The sequence below is a fragment of the Amblyomma mixtum genome, chromosome 8 (genome assembly GCF_055824585.1).
Source record: "Amblyomma mixtum isolate Tamu chromosome 8, ASM5582458v1, whole genome shotgun sequence".
Lineage (NCBI taxonomy): Eukaryota > Metazoa > Arthropoda > Arachnida > Ixodida > Ixodidae > Amblyomma > Amblyomma mixtum.
Genome location: NC_143019.1, coordinates 123,935,200 through 123,953,931, shown reverse-complemented (window position 1 = coordinate 123,953,931; position 18,732 = coordinate 123,935,200). Strand labels below are relative to the sequence as shown.

General features: G+C 45.6%; 1 protein-coding gene across 6 annotated transcripts in view; it reads right to left on the bottom strand.

Moving 5' to 3' along the window:
* LOC149334209 (cytochrome P450 4c3-like) overlaps positions 1-18,732 on the bottom strand; it is a 69,596-nt gene that overhangs the window by 32,570 nt on the left and 18,294 nt on the right. Inside the window, exons 1-4 of one of the 6 annotated variants that reach the window (XM_089555082.1) lie at positions 17,185-18,380; positions 12,214-12,502; positions 9,185-9,297; positions 3,699-3,784 (exon numbers count right to left, since the gene is read on the bottom strand). In XM_089555082.1, coding sequence (XP_089411208.1) covers positions 3,699-3,784; positions 9,185-9,297; positions 12,214-12,487 — 473 coding nt within the window. In that variant the 5' untranslated portion in view covers positions 12,488-12,502; positions 17,185-18,380. Of the gene's footprint in view, positions 1-3,698; positions 3,785-9,184; positions 9,298-12,213; positions 12,503-17,184; positions 18,381-18,732 lie in introns of those variants that run through there. The other 5 variants (XM_089555079.1, XM_089555083.1, XM_089555084.1 and 2 more) reach the window with 5 other exon arrangements.

Below are 18,732 nucleotides of genomic sequence, written 5' to 3'. Positions count from 1 at the left end.
CGCTACTCTTATGTTATGGATCAATACCGGCTTGCCCAAATTTCCGCTGTGTACGTCCGAGGGACATTCGTTTCCGGATGGCCGGCGGGCATCCTGGGGCGGATGTCAGAGGAGTATGCGTAAATATCCCTTTGGGGATGTTAACTACGACATGGCTTAAGTACTTTGTTTACCCTCAGAAAAAAAAAATTGAAAAGAAGTTATATTTTTCAAATGACAAAATTCATACAATCACATTTCTACCAACAATTAGTTGAATATTCATATTAACTATGATCACTCGAATATGGTGCTGATGTCAAAGAACCTGAATTAAACTAATTGCGTGACTTTCATCGCCAGCGCTCATAAATAACGCCCTTTTATAACCGAGGCATGTAGCCATGCATGCAGCTTTCCATGAAAACAAAATCGACTGATGTCTTATCAAGGATCGCGGCAGAGCGACAGACCTAAGAGTCGATCTCATCCAATCCGTCAGCCAGCAGTTCCGGCGCGACCGTCTCGTCGTTTTTCGCCGCGTGGTGCTCTTTTCGACCTTTACTTTTGCTGCAATGTGCGGTTTGCTTGTTCTGTGGTTGCTTGGCTGTGCTGTGGTACAAATGTGATGTGTCCCCTACGCTCTCTTTTGCACCTGGAGTTATCGTGAACGTTATCGTTATCGGGAGTATGATCCGTTGTCGTACTGCACCTGACCCTTTGCTTAGGCGCCGATGCTTTGTTACTTCGAATGAAAGAAGCGGCCTGGTGTAATCACCTGCGAGTAATTAACTGCGCTTGAAAATTTGTTTCAGGAAGTTGCTGTGGTATGAGTGAAGTGCATTAACGCAGTTGCCTATATTGCACAACTTGTTTCCACTGGAAGGAAGATACAACCACGATGTAATAGCTGCCGCAAACGTGTTTGCTCGCGTTTGCGAAGAAAAGTTGGGACGGGATGCAGTTTCATGGCATGAATCTTACGGCAGTTGTAAGTAAGTTCATAATTGCGATAAAACAGAAAGCACGGAAAGCATAGTGTCAGGACGTTGTTTGTTCTGCTGTGATTCGCGACCGCGTTTTTCTTATTTTGCTATTGCCTTTGGAGTGCGGATGGGGCCCGCCTGCCGAGTGTATTGGTACCTAACTTACGCCACGTCGTGGAAATCACAGGTGAGTTGAAAAAGTAATGCAAAAGTTTTGCTGCCGTCGCGGCGGCTCAGGGGTCGAAACGAAGGCCTTTAGGACGCCTTCAGGTCACTTGCATTCTATCTGATTTCCAGTGCACCATCACCAACGAGGGGTTTCTGAATGCTAGGCAGCTGCTCCGTTGTCCAATGATAGGTATTTTGTTCCTCAGAGTTTCCCTTGGCCGACCAATGTAGCATTCGCCGTTTTTTTTTTCTCTTTCCCGAAATTGACGCCAACCTGCACGACGCATGAACCAATATGCGAGTAAATATGGCGTAGTGCGCTTTCGTCTACGCGCAATATCCAATAATAACGCGGGGGGTGGCTTTTAACTTCTATTTTAAAGAAAAAAAAGGTCGTGTTACATTCCAGTACATACGTTATATCTTGCCAGGCCACAGGCCACTGTGTTCCTGCCACACCCACATGATACATGACAATTTTTTAGATTTCACGGGGTTTATTGTGAGCGTAGCTGTTCTTCTAGACCATCCCCATCTTTTGATTTAGCATGGCTCATCCGTGATGACTCCTGCAATGCCTGTGCGGTCTAGTACTGGGCGCCTAACGTACTACTGAGGTTTAAATGGAGGCTGCCTGCTCCATCCAATTATTGCCCTTAGGAGTAGATTTTTGTCTGGCGCTCTGTATCCGTTTATGATCGGCCGGCACCAAAAGAGTCTGTTGCAGAGAAAAATGTACTTAAAAATTGATCACCTTTTACCCGCCCCCCAATTCACACTGGTGACATGAAGACCGAAAAGCGCTCAGTAATCACCGTTCTAAAGTGAATGGCCATACAGCCTCGCCTCGGGGATCCGGTTTATGGTTTATGGGGGTTTCACGTCCGAAAGCGACTCAGGCTATGAGGTACGCCGCTGTGAAGGGCTCCGGAAATTTCGACCACCCGGGGTTATTTAACGTGCACCGACATCGCACAGTACACGGGCCTCTAGAATTTCGCCTCCGTCGAAATTAGACCGCCGCCCCCGGTATCGAACCCGCGCCTTTCGGGTCGGCATCCAAGTGCTATAACCACTGAGCCACCGCGGTGGATAGATCCGGTTTAAAGCTCTCTTGACGTAACCGCAGTTTTAATTGAAAGCGGCAAGTGTCGGCGATACATTTATTCGGTTTTTCGGCGTTTTGTAGCCTATAAGAGCCACGCGTTCAGTGAACGTAGGCTGTTCGTCGTTTGAATGCGGTAACATCAATTTGTCCTCAGCCTGCCTTGCTAAAGCGCTGCACTACAGCCGCCAGGAGTCCAACAACGTACATCGGGAACACCGCTACCCGCGGCTGGCTACCTTTGAGGTCCAAACGGGAATGACAGTTTATATGCGCCCATAGATAACGGAAAGAGAATGACGGTCTGTACTTTTCTCTACCAACTGATCATTTTCAATCGATAACGCATATTACAAGGCCATTAGGTTTGCGTTCAAGTGTTGTGGGGCCGAATATTTCGAACATTTTAGAACCCGGAGCAGTGGTATCGTTTCTTGCAGGAACGCTCTTTGCTAGATCATCGCAGTCTAAATCTACTCAGAGAAAGTCGCCGTGGGCACTGAGAACTGATGAGGCTAAAAAAACTTTTTGGAAAATATAAACTTCACCTTTAAGGGTGTGACGCCACAGCGGTAGAGAGACGCGTCATCGCTTCCCCCTGCCCATGCAGACATGGAAACTGCTTGCTCTTTCACAAACATAATCATTAAGTGAAAAACCACACGTCATACATTAAAATACCTGCTTATTCAAGCCGTACGAACCTGCCGTCAAGCATGTGGTGTCCGAGGTCACGCTATCCAGACTCATATAGATATTGCACGTTTGGTGTTGAAGTCAGTAACATATAAGACCGCCCACGTTGCTCTAATTCAGATTGATCTTGCGAAAGCCTTTGTTAAAATGCATCAATATTTTGTTTGCAGTCTTGAAACGTATAAACATTGGGGACGTTTGCTTGCGTGCCTTAGACTATGCTACAAATGGTCCTATACAATTAGTTAATCGCAAATCACGAACTTATCGAACCGATTCCACTAAAGCAGTCTTGTCGACAGGGTTGCCCAATACCACCTCCGTTATTCCCTATAAATCACGCGCCCTTATTTTTTAGCGCCGTCAATCAGTATCTATTCAAGCATACTCATTTGATCAGTTTTTAATTAAGATTTTTAGCCTGCGCTGATCACATTGCCCACTTCTGTGTAGATAAAATAGTGTGCTGGATGTTTTGCATTTAACTGCGCAGTTCTGTGTAGACTGTAGTGCACATCTAAATGTGGTCAAGTCTAAAAAGTTCTGGTTGGGTTACTAAGGTCAAAACCTGCTCTTTTTTTTTTGTGCCATAAGCTGGTAGTCATATTCCCTACAGAATGCATCAGTTCCGGAATTGTGGGACTTATTGGGAGTCACAAATTCTACCTATGACAGGGATCCTATATAAAGTTAACGTAAATATAAATCAAGGAATCTTTCGAAACAAAATGTCGTATAAATCCTTCGCGGTCTTTAAGCCTTACCTGGTGAGTAGCCCCGTTCCCAGCCAGCTGTGTAGCAACTGGTATTCTGGTCCTTTTGTAAGGATTTTGTTACTTGATAAAACCTCCTGAAACACGACATCCACTGTTAGCATTTGTGCAATACAGAATGAAAGCGGTCGCTTCTTCGAAACACCTACGCGTGATTTCAATGCAACCTTTGGAAACACAGGCGAGAACACCGTAGGGCAGTCTCATTTCATTTGCGTGCAGCCTTTGCTAAATTAAAGGGTCCAAGAGCTTTAAATCTGAACCACGTTGTAGAGGTCGCAATGCATCATCACCATGGATTATAAATTTCTTGAAGGTTACAGGAACTCTTTCTCATTGCTCGGAAACCTAGGGCATCCACTGATGCTATGGAAGCCTCATCATACGATTAAAGAAAACTCTTTCGTTTCTAATATGGTGAATGGTTGTTCAAGCACTTCAAGCACGTTTTGTGCATGTACACGTCATCTATTTTCAGCCCATAGGCATTTGTCCTTCCGTCTACAGCCTTGGAACGCTATCGAAAATAAGAGCTACGGGATGAATGCGCAGATCTCAGTAGAAAGTAACACATGCATTTTCGGTGCGCAACTGGAAGCATGCTTGTTGACGTTTCTAACCGCTGGGCTATCTCTACGCGATAGCGTAAAGCCTGTTTCACATGCAAGCGAAAATAGTAGCGAATCCTGCCACCGCGGAGGAAACACCTGTTTAAGTCGTCGCTGCGATGAGCGGCCAGCTTTCAACAAATGGGAAATATCCGCTGCGACGCGCCGCTCAATCGCTCAGTCGATTGCATGTGAAAAAGCTATAAGGAGTTCGTTCTGCGGCCAGGCGTCCTTCGGCGCTAGTGGGAAAAAATCCCAGAAGTTTCAAGTAAAGCTAATGAATTCAGCCGGGGGACTGTCAAAATGAAGCCATGATCGGAGAGGAGTTTCCTCTATTGGGGGATTTCATAATATAGAAGTAATAAAAAGATAATCGCTGCCATCGTCGTGATAGAGGGGCAGGAATTGAACGCGTTGTCGTGTGTATGACTTGGCGACATGTATATAAGGTCTTTGTATGAATATGTAGTGGCCTAGTATGTCGCAAAATGTAACCTAGACAGTTATCGTGCGTGAGTACCGCTAATAGGCGCCGTCAGTGGGAGCTGGACGTTGCAACATGCGTGGAAAGTTTCCACAGCGAAGGAATAAAAGGAGAAGGGCCTATCGCGTCTATGCTTAAGGCGAAGCTTATCGTCCTCCAAACTTTTGTATTATTTTATCGACACAGTCAACATTCGGTAGGACTCATCAAAAGTAAATGAAAAAAAAAACAGTTCCCTGGCCACACGTACGAAGAATAAATCAGAAAACTGGGACCAAATAGCAAGGGGATAACAGGACACATTAAAATGACAGTAAGGATGATGCGAAATGTTAAAAAAAACTGAAGTGAACATTGCGGATTGTCAACATTGGGCTAACGTTGTTTTTGTGACGCCAAAGATGCGGGCTTGGGAGCCACCCTGACACTGGGTTTCGCGCCTCGCCTACTCCTAGAAATTGTGGGTTAAGCTTACGAAAATACAAAACGAATTTGTCCCACATCACCGGCTCCGTCATGACCATCATAAATTTCTAACGGGATTTCGTCGTCTTTCTACGTGCCTAAAAGCCTAATAACCTGCGAATCTAGCGATAGATATTTTAAGATTTTTTTATAAATGAGCCGAATGCACTAAACGCAAACCGATAAAAATGCCCAAAGAAACCGTGGCCCTATACAAGCTGTTGTATTATTTGCTTCACACCTTAAAGAAAGTTTGTTAAGGCGTGAATTTGGGCCTTGGTTTTTCATGACAGTAGCTATCCCAAGAAACGGGACGAGAGGGCGACACCCCACGAGTGCCACTTACAGCAAAGGCTTTATTGCAACGGGGCAATAAATAGGAAGGTTTCACGCGCATAAAAAAAAACAGAAAACTAACATCTGCCTCCTCGGCAGTGAATAGTTACCAGATGTCTGAGAAGGGCATCTTTTTAGCGAGAAATCTAACAGAGGGAGAACTAACACAATCTGCGCCCCTTTTGTTGATTGCGAAAGCTTCAGCAATTTCTCGCGTAAGCTGTACCCTGTGATTGTTCAAGATCGTGCAGTGACACAGTTCCGGCTCAAACGCGCTTTCTTGTCAATAACGACAATGCAGAGTGAGGTTGCTCTTGCGGCCGAACTTCTTAGCAGGTAAGCACGCTCCCTGGGACGGTCATTCCGCGTCCGTCCACACGTGTTTCACTTGCGATGGCTTTGCCTGCTATTCCTCCGTTGGCAGTCTTGGCATTCAGGATCGGGGATGCGCTCGGGCGCCAACGACTTCATCGAGGCGGATGCGGTCATTAACACATCGGCCGGCTTGGCCAATGTATGACCGGCAATGTGAAAGCGGGATATCACACACCACACCTTCCTCGCACGGTATGACACGCGTCTGGTGCTTTCTTTCACATTCCCCCTTCTTTCTTTCACTTCCTTTTGAAAGAAAGCAGGCGGAAAGGAGCACAAACCCGCCGCATTCCACCTTCATCGATGATCGGCCTCATTAAACCAGATCATCGTGGACTGCAGGTACAAGGACTGCAAGTAGATGTCCGCCAACCTGCAGTCCATGATTTTCAGCTTCAACGAGAACGGCTGTGTTCACAAAGAGGGTGTTTGCATTGAATCGTGTCGCGTCTTGCATCACAAATTTGGTCGCGTCTTGAATCACAAAAAAAGCGATACATTGGCGCGCCGGCAGCTTCGAAGAATGAACAAACACTACAAAGAGACGCCGCGGTGGCTCAGTGGTTATGGTGCTCGGCTGCTGACCCGAAAGTCGCGGGTTCGATCCCGGCCGCGGCGGTTGAATTTCTTTGGAGGAGAAATTCTAGAGGCCCGTGTACAGCGCGATGTCAGTGCACGTTAAAGAACCCCAGGTGGTCGAAATTTCCGGAGCCCTCCACTACGGCGTCTCTCATAGCCTTAGTAGCTTTGGGACGTTAAACCGCATAAACCAACCAAACACTACAAAGATTCACGGCAACATTTGCTGGAGGTATGCGCCCCGCTCCCAGAAAGGCTTCGTACCTTACCACTGTGCTCACTCTCAAACTGACTAAGCGTGGTATAGTAATCACTGCTATGAAAAATGCCCTCAGCAGGTCCTCTCGCCACGAACTGAAACCCAGCTTTGGTGCCCCGGTAATCCTGCTGAGTACGGCAGGGTTCCCCCAGCACCTTCTTCGCAGCCTGTCCTAAAAGATTTTGGGTGAATTGTGTCGTAAACTGACCATGAAACAAAATGAAAAAGGTACGGTGGGGGTGGTTCTCTAGGTCCATGTGTTTGCGCTTAAGCTGAAGAAGATTGGCGCAATCTTTGGAGTTCGAGCCGTTAAGAACTTCGGCCCCCAAGAGCACCCTCACACTGCACTGCCGTAATTGCCAAGAAGGGGCGTGTTAGCGCGACTTGTGTCACTGCAAGCTTTCGAAGGATCACAGGGTAAATCTCACGCGATAAATTACAGAACCGTTCGCAACCAGCAAAGGCGGCGAAGATTGTATTAGCGCTCCCTCTGTTAGTTTGCTGGCTAAACAGATAGCCTTCTTGGTAAATTCTGACTGTCGTGGTTGTGGATCTTTGTTTTCTGTTTCTTTTTGCGGGTGCAACGTCCCTGTTTATTGCCTCGTTACAATGAAGCCTTAAAGCCATTATTGATGGTAGCGCTCGTGACGTGTCCTTCTCTCGTCCCGTTTCCTGCCCTAGTTGTTTTCACGTTGTTGTTTTCACACCAACCCTACACCACTATGTAATGAAAAATTATGCAAACAAATAATATGAGCATGAAAACTTTGAATACGATTCTTTTCAATGTGAAACTCTGGATTTGACCGAGAATTGTTACGAAAACTTTCTTTCTACAGTTGCTTTCAAGCTCTGGCTGCCAATAAAGTGCTTAACAAAGACGATGTCATGATCACACCAAGCACAATTAGAGTGTTTATAGTGCGCAGTGAGGAGTTCGCTATGTTTCAACACAAGCAAGCAAATGCGAATAGCGAGCTTCAGTCGCTAGCACTGACACGACAGTCGTCTTTCCTCAAGTTCGCAATTTTCCAGCGGACATGTACACCTGGTAGAATGTGTAGATTTGGGTCTTTTTTTATATTTCATTAAATTTGCGCTAAGTTTTTTTAGACGTTACTAGCCCCCTTTCTTTCTCACAGCTGTTGTAAAAGTGAGGGTTATGTATGAGCCTTCAATTACAGCAAATTTTGCCTTACTTTCGGCTTCGTGATTCGACTCAATCAGAAAAAAAACTAATTTGTTTATTATTTATGAAGTACCTTAAGCGAACACACATGCTAAGAAATTCACCATGGCGTCTCCTAGACGCTCTTGCTTTTCGTTAGCGGCATGTTGCCGAGAAGGTTTACTATGCTTGTTTTTGCCATCCTCTTTCTTCTTCGCCATTTTCACGCCGCCTTAACATTGTTTCGCGAGAGGTGACCACATTCGTAACATTCGATACAGTTATCGGCGCGTGCCCCGCATTTTCTCGAAGCTACACTATTGCCTTCAAATTGAGTGCGGCCAGACAGTGGCGGCAGTTGTGACTCGCAACCAACGAACACATTTCCTCTTTTTGCGCTGCCGTGTTGTTTCTGACTGCGAGCGCAAGTTCGTTCGATAGAGAGTTCGAAAGTTGCGCGTATTAGGCTATCAGCGTAGATTGTGGGCTGTTAAATATGTCAGAAAGCCGTATATGTTTCCCGGGAAAGAACTTCGATATCTATATTCTCGTAGGCTTTCCACGAAGCGCGAAAGGAGTGTGGACTATCAAGTTTGTTACCTGACTGACCATGTGGTTTTTCCGATCCCGTTTTTTTTTATTTCATGGTAGATATATATTGGTTATGGGAATAAACTGATACAATTGGCAGTAGTGAGCTCTTGTGTTGTGTTTTATACAGTGCTTGCTTGGTGCGCTGCCTTTGCCTTGAAGAATACTTCCCCTTTCGCTTTCCTTACGGAACATACAAGGACCTTTCTTGGCGAACGGTTATTCTGGTCAGGTTGGCTAAGGCAGCACCATGCTTTATGGCCATATCAGGTCACGCGCGCTATGGAGTCCACGGGTACATGAAGGAGGTTTTAAGGAGTACAGGAAGCCCAGCAACACTGGAAAAGTAGAATACGAGGTTTACCTTTGTTAGGCTGTACGAATGCAAGTGTCGTTGGGCCTGTGAGGTAGTGAGACTCCAATTTCGTCACGAAGGTTTAAGTAAATTTCAAGTGAAGCATTTACCGCAATTTTGGAATGTCTGTTCCTCAATGTCGAAATAAAAGCACACTCGTTAACACGCAATGTATAACGCAAGGACAGCGTCTCTCAAAGTAAGATAAACCTGAGAGAGACTTAGGCATGCACATGCGTATTCAATGAACATTTTACCTCGACGTACTCTGCCTTAAAGACTTCTAACAAAGTCGTGAAGCCAAAGAACACAATGTATCGTCCGTACTTTTGAAAAGCAGCATGAAATCCCGAGATTGCAGCAAAGACCACTGAAAGGGAAAGCAGACAGGAAAGGGAGCCAAAGCATTGGCAGTTACGGCGGTATAATTGCTAGACGGGCAGGTTTGTAAATATCCATGGTGAAAGACTTTGCACAGCAAAACCTGCACATACAGACAAATAAAGATGCAGCGCACAACTCAGCGGAATAACTAAAAATTCAAGACCAGTCAACAGCTTTCTACAGCTTCTTTCATTCTTTGCGGGTGTTTAATTTTTCATCTCGTAAATAGTGTGATTTAACAATACTCCTTTGTTTCAACGCGTTCATGAGTTACGACACAATTTCCCGCCCAAGAAGCAAAGCAAAAGGCTAATAATACATTTTGATAACTTTTGCGGCCTGCCAGAAAAATGACACACCAAAGCACGCAAATGAATACGGAGATTTATCCACGGAGTTTAACCCATGTACATACTATTTTTGCTTGAAAGGTTACTGGGGAAAACAGGCGCTCGAAAAAGACTAGAGGAAGCGGTCGTAATATATAAAGGTAAAAAGAGAAGTGGCGATACAAGAATATTTTGAAATTTTATTTATTTATTTATTTATTTATTTATTATTTATTTATAGAATACGGCAGGCCCTAATATAGTTCCAAGCAGGAGGGGCAAAATACTTTAAAAGGAGCGCGGCAAATTACATAGCAGAAAACCAACATATGAGTAAAAGGACGTTGTAAAGGACAAGGAAACTGCGAAATAACTGATTGCATGGCGTTGCTGCGAAGGTCAGGGGAACATATATGACAATCATTTCATTGTGGTACTGGGACAAATGCCTTCTTTTCTCACTGGTACTCTTGTTCTCTCCTCAGAATAGGCTCCATTCATTCTAACACTTGGCGGTTGCCAAGAGGTTCATGCGCAGTAACTCTGCACGCAGGAAGCCTCCACATTTTTGCCAGGTTTGAAAATAAAATATCAAACTCAGGGCTGCTCACGGCCAAAGAGACTCTGCACAAGGGCTGGTAGCAATAGGGCAGCGTGCGTAACTCCTATGCCAAAGGATTAAAGTTCAGTTTTATATCCACCCCCAGAGGACATAAATTCCCCAGAGGACATAAATTGGAGGGCTCTGATCAAGTCTCCTACGCTGAGCTTAGGGCGGAGGTCGTTACCACATTTGAGGGAAAGATGAATGTCTCGCTTCTGCGGCTTCGACGCAATGCGACCAAACTGTTGTTAGGCACAATGATTGCCTGCACTGGCATGCCGCACATTTGACGTAACATGAAGCGAGGTCTGTATGCTGGGCACTCTGAAGAAAATCGCTCGATACCTACGGTAGAACGCTAGCTCTTCTTCGAGGTCGAACGCTCACAATGAGAGCTTCTAAACACCACCTAGAGAGAAAGCTAGCTCCAGTGTCTATGCCAGTTTATTAATGGGTACTTAATCCACCATGGGAATGCCAGGAAGATAGCGGATCGTACCTGGCTTGGCAAGCGTTAGTCCTAATACATAACTACGACTGCAGAAATACACATTTTCGCTATACCTCTATCGCAAGGAAGCGTTGTTTCACAATCAGCATGTGCTGTAATAAAATACGCTTACGGTATATTGCAATCAATAAGCAGAAAAGCAGATAGGCATAAACTACCACCGAATTTGCTTAGGGTACGGGATGGCTTTTTCTTTGCCATGGAAAACAATGGAAAAATATTTTTTGAGATTTAACAGCCACTCTTCGGAACAATTAGCCTTTTGAAATATTATTGATGCTTAGAAGCTTCCGTTTTCGTGTTGTGAAAAACAAACGCTTCATTGGTGTCTTTTGTAATTGCTGGTTGGCGCCCCGTGTTCGTGCATAGGCTATGGTTCCTGACCTAAGAAACTTGCTCGAACCCTCACTTTTTATTGACAAACTAGACTGAACTTGCTAAGTTCCGGCACTTTAAAATTTCCTGGCGCTGCACTTACAGACTTTGCCAAGAAGAATACGAATTAAGAAGCGGAAACCTGTGCTACTTCTAAGTGACGCCGTATTCCTCCTGACAAGTGCAACATGCGGTATTTTCGTGAATTAGTTTATGAAGTGGACTTCGTTCCTGCATGCAAAACACGACAACGGCCAGACTTAGAAATTAAGCAGATGAAATCCTGGATGAGTACGGTAGTATAAGTTCCGCTTGTCGATGTACTTTGCGCTTTTGAAAGATGTGTCTCCGAGACTGCTACAATAAATGTGAAACATCGCCACAAAATACTCCACTGAGTTCTCAATACACAAAAAAATTTTCTACCTTCTTTCAACTGTCAATGCACAGGCAGCAAAGGCTTGCGGTGGATAAAGCCAGCTGGCTGTGTAAATGGCTCCAAGCCGTGATGGTAACGGGCTTCAGACCAAGCCGGCCTGAAGCCTGTTAGGCCTGAAGTCCGGACACTGAGCTCAGCTTCAAGCACCTTCGGGTGCTTCGCATCTCAAATGAACTGTGTGCGTAGCTGGACATTAAAGTGCACAAAACATCCGTGCGAACGAAACTGAACAACCAAACCATAGCACAGTCAACAAGCCATCAGATCTCAATTCGAAGCCGCTATCTTCCCGGCATGCCTCGGGAATCCATGGTGGATGAAGTGCAAGACCGCCAGCTTTCCTTCTGGTGAATGTGAAGAAGCTCTGTGCTAAGACTCCACAGCACGTAAGCTGTCTTAAGTGCCCTCATAATTCTTTTTTTCACTCCCATGTTGCTCTTTTGGCGCGGTTGAGGTGTCCACCAAGAAGTTGGACAGTTACTGCATGTTTTAATTCCTTGTAACCGAATGTGTTGTTCGCTAAAATATGGGAGCCGAACAAGTCTCCACGCTGCTATTTTCAGCAAATAAAACACAAAAATTATCTTATTCCGCAGAATGAAACAGGTGTCGATACAGGAGCCGTTAGCAAAGCGGCAACTCACGGGTACTAAATCCAACCTGGATGTTCGGCTGATAGCATGTCCTCGCTATGATCCACAGGTGTTGGAAAGGGACGTGCTCCCGTATCTGTGGCACGCCTTTGAGCTGCTTCACAGTCTTCGAGTGGATCCTCCTGGCAGCCCACAACAGGATTGCGATGAGTAGCGCGACACTTGCCAGCGTGATTGCTAAGACCCTGGCGGGGGCAATCATCGCTTGAGCCCAGCAGCCGGGCGATAACAGGTGCTCGATGTCCGCCATGCACCGCATAGGCATCGTAGCAAATAACAGCTGCAAGGAGAATGCACCAAACACAGTATGAGTGAAAAATGTCTTTCAATTTTCACGAAAACAAGCATGGTGAGAGAAACCGCATTCCAAGAGCCCTCGTCATTTTGGCGCCTTTTTTATGCAGGGCGATAGATGAGTGGCTACAGCATTCCCGGACCTGCCTGGGTGACTTCTTCTGATTTACTTTCGTTTTCCTCCTTCCCCTGCTTTATGTGTGAACTATGCCGTATCTAATTACGCACTCATGCAGCTCTTAATATGTCCGTTCTTCCTTACGTATACTTGGTCTGTTTGGACAGTTTTAATAAATGTAAGGCCAGCCGGCTCAAATGTCCGTATTGATACACGTTATGTGCTCCTTGCCTTCAGCATTTAGCCGAAGAAAAGAAACAAAGATACATGCCGAAAGTTTACGAGCAGAGATATATAACGCGTTTAACTATTCAGTGTATGCAAAAATTTTACAGTTCTGCTGATAGAGACGCGTGGCGGGCTTTGCGCCGTCCCCCCGACTTCCACACAGGTATCTGTGATAGAGGCATCAGAATGCCGCGCATACGAAAGACTAGGTGATGGGCTAAAAAAAAAACGAGCAAAACGCGCAACCTCAACTACCCACAATCGGGGCCCTCACCGTTAGTGCCTTGGTTGCGCAGCAATAGATGCTTGTGCACAATCATACCTGCGCGAAATCCGCTCAACCACCACGAAATACTCCCTACCGTGCAGTGCATGCACGCGGCCAATGTAAGCTATTGTTTTAGTTTATGGGGTTTAACGTCCCAAAGCGACACAGGTTATGAGGGACTCCGTAGTGAAGGGCTCCGGAAATTTCGATCACCTGGGATTCTTTAACGTGCACTGACATCGCACAGTACACGGGCCTTTGGAATTTTGCCTCCATCGAAATTCGACCGCCGTGGTCGGGATCGAACCCTCGTCTTTCGGGTCAGCAGCCGAGCGCCATAACCACTGAGCCACCGCGGCGGACCCAATGTAAGCAAAATCACCGAGTACCAATTCATTACCAGGGCAAAACGCCTGTTTAACAATGGTGCGGGTGTCATCAACTGCGCAGGTACAGGGTCGGTCAAAAGTTCCCAGGCCGCAGGGTCTCTTTTTCCGCATTATATTCTGGCAGCTAAGATGAAATTAAAGCTGTCACGCTTCTCAGAGGTGAGCATGATGCTTCTCCTACTGTCCACAGATATGTTCAGCTTCTAGGGAGACGTAACTTTCGCACTGTACGTCTTAAAAGCAGACCCTGTGGTCTGGGAACTTTTGACCAACCCTGTACCATCGCCGCCTGTTCATTCATTATACTTTTAATTCCGCAATGCGGAGCCAATCACAAACATCACAGAAAGTTAATGAACTTAAAGGGTTTGATCACTTATTGTTTCTTCATTTAACAAATAAAAGAAGAAATTTTTCGTGAAAACGATAACAGCACAGTAAAGTTCGGATAATTTTTAACGCTTCTAATTTTGAAAGGATAATGAAACTACAGTATACGGCAAAAAAGAGAATCATTTCACGCAGATTGACCAGTGCAGGAAGACTAGGTGGCTTCGCACTTGTTGTCAGCTTTTTCATCTGATCTAGCTTTTATACTGCATTTTATACTGATGGGTCAAAAACTCATGCTCATGTAGGAAGCGCAGTGATACAAGGAAAAAATAAAAATGCAGTACGACTGCCCTCATGTGCTACAGTTTTCACCGCTGAGCGTTATGCCATTGGTGTTGCGGTACAGAAATAACAAATGAAAACATCAAGAACAGCATCATTTATATAGATTCACTGAGAGTCCTTACAGCATTAAACTCCAAAAATGCCACAGACCCACTGATAGGAAGCATCATTCACAATATAGTAAAGGTCACAACACAAAAACATGTTATAAATTTCTGCTGTGTTCCCAGTCAGGTTGGCATTAGGGACAATGAGAGAGGCGACATGTGTGCTGCACAAGCCAGAACCATCGAAATAAAACATGCGAATTTGCCTCCTAGGGACTACATGAAGTTAGTACGTAGCAAACTAAGAGCCAAATGGAAAGCTTCCTGGGAAAATGAATGAAACAACAAGCTGCATAGTGTAAAACCCAGTTTAAAAGAATGGAAATCAAGCCGCCATAAAGAGCGTTTTATCGAAGTAATTTTATGTAGTTTACGCATAGGTCACACACACATCACCCATAGCTTGTTATTAACAAAAAAAGACAAACCTGTGTGTGAAATGTGTGGTGAGGAGCTCAATAGTTAATCGCATTCTAATTTCTTGTTCGCATTTCGACTTAGAAAAAAAGTTTTACTGTATTTTATAATGAACATATCCCATTTCATCCCGCATTGCTTTTAGGCGAGCAAACACTCGACACGTTTTCACTTGTTTTTAAGTTTCTAAAGAAAGTCAATGTTTTAAATCTGTTATAATGTAACCTCTATACACTTAAGATAACATCATCTAACCTTGTGTTTGGCGCATGATAGCCATAGTTGCTTATGCGCCATAAAACCCCATGTAACTAATTAAATCTGATCTAGCTTTTCTTTCAATGACTCTAATTTCAAGGGGGATTTGGCGCCACTGTACGGCAGTCGCAAGCAAGCGAACAGTACGGCAGCCTTGCAGAGGACATCGCGAGCGGTTCGAGCTTGAGAGGTCGTCATATGAAAGGTGGAAAGAAATACCAAGTGCAGATCGGATGCCCGTTTTGTTCAAGCATGCGAGCTAAACCGCTCGATAAAGGATAATGAACGAAACAAGGATGAAATGAAATTAGGATAATGAAAGACTAATCACTGAAATCAAAAAGCGTAACTTAAGGGAAAGTTGGTGAGACATACTGTGCAAAGACTGGTGCAGCAAGAAACTCCGCGCACAAGACTAGCAGAAGTTGGAAGTTAAAACTTGTGTGCGTTTCTCTACCCGTGCTCGTAGTTTGTTGATGCATCAGTCTAGGAAAAGGATAATAGAGAGAGATAGAGCAAACCTTTAATAAACAAATATAGAGGGTGAGCCGGCGCAGATAGTGAACGCAGGCACCTTCTTGGTCCGCGTGCCTAGTCCGGGGTGCCGCAAGATCCCGCCGCCTCGCGAGCATGCGAGGGCAGCTTGCGCCCCAGAGCAAAGCATAACAGATAATACTACAGATTGAGAGGATGGCGCGACTAATAATTGGCTGGCTAAGGGGATTCAGCGCTATTTCCTGTTTGAGCTGCTTTGTCACTAATACTGCACCAGAAAAGAGTGAATCGCTGTTTTGGTTTTTGGAAAGGCAATCATACAAGTCAGATATGACACCTATCCACCGACGAAAAACCGGCGCTCTCAATTGAAATGCTCGTCTACAGTTTTCGACTCGCACAGCTTATCCCACCAAGCCAGCAAATGCGCTAACGTTACCAGCGACATAGATCGTCGCACAGTGGCAGAAGTTAAGCCGAGCGATGCAACAAAACAAGGATGGAAGGTGTTTCAGGACAAGCTATCGGCGAGTCCGCTGCAAGGCGAAATCGTCAAGACATATTTGAGACATCAACCTGATTACAGCTCCTGTTCAATGATTATTGCTTGTGCGAAAATTGAGCAAAACAAGCGTCTACGTTTCATGTTCGCCCTTTAATAATTGCCAGCTGTAAAAATTTGAAAAAGCATTATATTTTAATTGAAGGTGGCCCATTTTAATGAATCTTGGGCTCTCCTGCACCATGCGGTATTGTCGAGAATGGACCTGCAGCCACCTACAGTAGGCGGTATTTTCCGTATTAGTACGTGCATGCTACGAGCAGAAAGCGTCCATTTTGTGTTGCAGGGCGGTTTCCCAGGGAACGAAATTTCTGTGAAGCCCTTCGGGACGATAGTACTTTCTCACTCCTTTTTTTGCCCTTCTTCAAACATTCCCTCGCGGTGCGCTTGTGGTGTCCAGTAAGAAATGAGGCACTTGGTGCTCAGTTTCCTATCCTCAAAATCAATTGTAACCCGCCCGCGGCGGCCGCGTTTCGATGGAGGGGAAACACAAAGGTGCCCGTGTGCTGTACGATGACAGTGCACTTAATACCGCCCCGGCGGTCGAAATTATTCCGGGTCCCTCCACTATGGCGCCTCTGTTCATTCACTCCCGCCTTCCTCCATTTCCTTACGGCGCGGCCAGGGTGTCTCACGACACCCTAGCCGAGTCGTGAGAGAGTCGCTGCGCTATTTTCCTTTCCTCGAAAAGCCCCGCCGCGGTGGCTCAGTGGTTACGGCGCTCGGCTGCTGACCCGAAAGACGCGGGTTCGATCCCGGCCGCGGCGGCTGGATTTCTTGAAGGCAAAATTCTAGAGGTCCGTGTGCTGTGCGATGTCAGTGCACGTTAAAAAACCCCAGGTGGTCGAAATTTCCGTAGCCCTTCACTACGGCGTCTCTCATAGCCTCAGTCGCTTTGGGACGTTAAACCCCAATAAACCAAACCTTTCCTCGAAAATCAATTTTCAATTTTCTAATTTTTTTCCAACACTACTTTCTTTGAAAGCGACATTGATGCGGCAGGCTGTAGTGGCTCCGAAGGCCAGCTCAAGCGCACGGGTAACTTCTGCAATGCATCAACACTTTACAAATGTAAGACACCCGACACGGCATTTCGACGTGAGGGCTATCATTTGCCGAACAAATAACATAGAGCAAACAGATCTTACCTCGTCAAATTTGAAGAGGAAAGCCGTAACCAAGACGACAGTCGGATGCCCGCGCTCAGGACAGTTCTGCTCACTACAAGCATGCAGCGGAACACCAGCACAGCCGGGTGCCTCCCTTGTAGTACACGGCAGCCAGGAGTGTCGCGCGGAGTCCGCTGATGGGCCGCGTATCTAGAAGCGACCGTGAGTTGCGTGTAAGGTAATGTCGCGGCGTCCCGTAAGTAAGCGCCCTTATGACACGGCGAAGCCTCGGTCGGTGAGGCGCGCCTATGCGGCTGTCTGCTACTGAGCACGGCGGGGCCAGCAAAGCGACGCAAGGATTTCGAAATGAATTGCAAGAATTGCTCGCCGAACATTGCGAGCGCCGCCGAACGTAGTAAGTATTGCATCAGGCCTAAACAAACCTGTTTAGCCCAATATCCTTCAGCCGTACGGAAAATTCTTTAATAAGAAAAAAAGCATATGCTTCGGTTTGGAACGTTTCCAAAACAGGACTCGAGCGCATGCCAACTGTGAACGCCAACAACCGCGGCAAGAAGAATGAGAGTTGCGGCATCGTTAATGTTCTCTGCCTGTTCTCAATGCTCTAGTGAGGACTTTTGTTACTTCCTTTTTGCGCAGAGGGGTTGCAGCAGCCCAATTTGCGTCGTAAATACGTCCCCGCTCCTGTTTTTTCTGTTTGTTTTATTTCATGTTCATAGATTCCGGCACGTGTGTAACCATTTTATTAACCGCACCGGAGCACCGATTTCTATGGAATAATTGTAGACTCCCCCAACCGTTTCTATCGGGTTCGAGATTATCTAAATGTTATACATGACTTATCTGGAGTGTGCTTCGTCATCTTTAAGTTAAACTATGCCCAGAATGGTGGCGATTGCAATTTTTAACGACCCCGCCGAGTTGGTTGGTCGCGGCTGCAGGGTAGTTCATTGCGCAGTTCAGATTTGAAGCCAGTCTTAAGTCTGTCTCCGTTCTTTCATGCCAGCCAAGTGATGGTTTCATCAACGCGAGGAAGACCATATTTCATTACTGCGAGTTTCTTGGCAGACAAGTTGGCGTACAGGCACCGAAATCTTTATTAGCTTACGGGAGAGAGGGACAAAATGCGGCACAAATTTGCTAATCATCGCGAATATTTTGTGCTCAGTGATAAAAAAATACAAATGCTGCCAAATTATTATCTACGGTCATAGCGTCACGCTCACCAGATATGAAATGTGCGCCTAAATAGGAACACAGTATGTTTTAATGAAGTTTAAAACCTCAAAGTGTCGCATTTCTTCCCACCCCATGGGGCAAACTGAGAGAGTGCAGCGGGCAAAATGAGACTTCCTTCTAAAATCGCCATATTACTCAGCCAACTTCCCTGCTGTATGTGATCTCACACTAACACACATTCGTAAAAAACATACACCTCAAGAACAAATTACACAGGAGTTCTTAGCACTGAACGAGAAATACAGTGATCATACAGCATTATATACAGATGGTTCCAAAACAACGCTTTATGTTGGTTGAGCTGTAGTTCAAGACAAACAAGAAAAA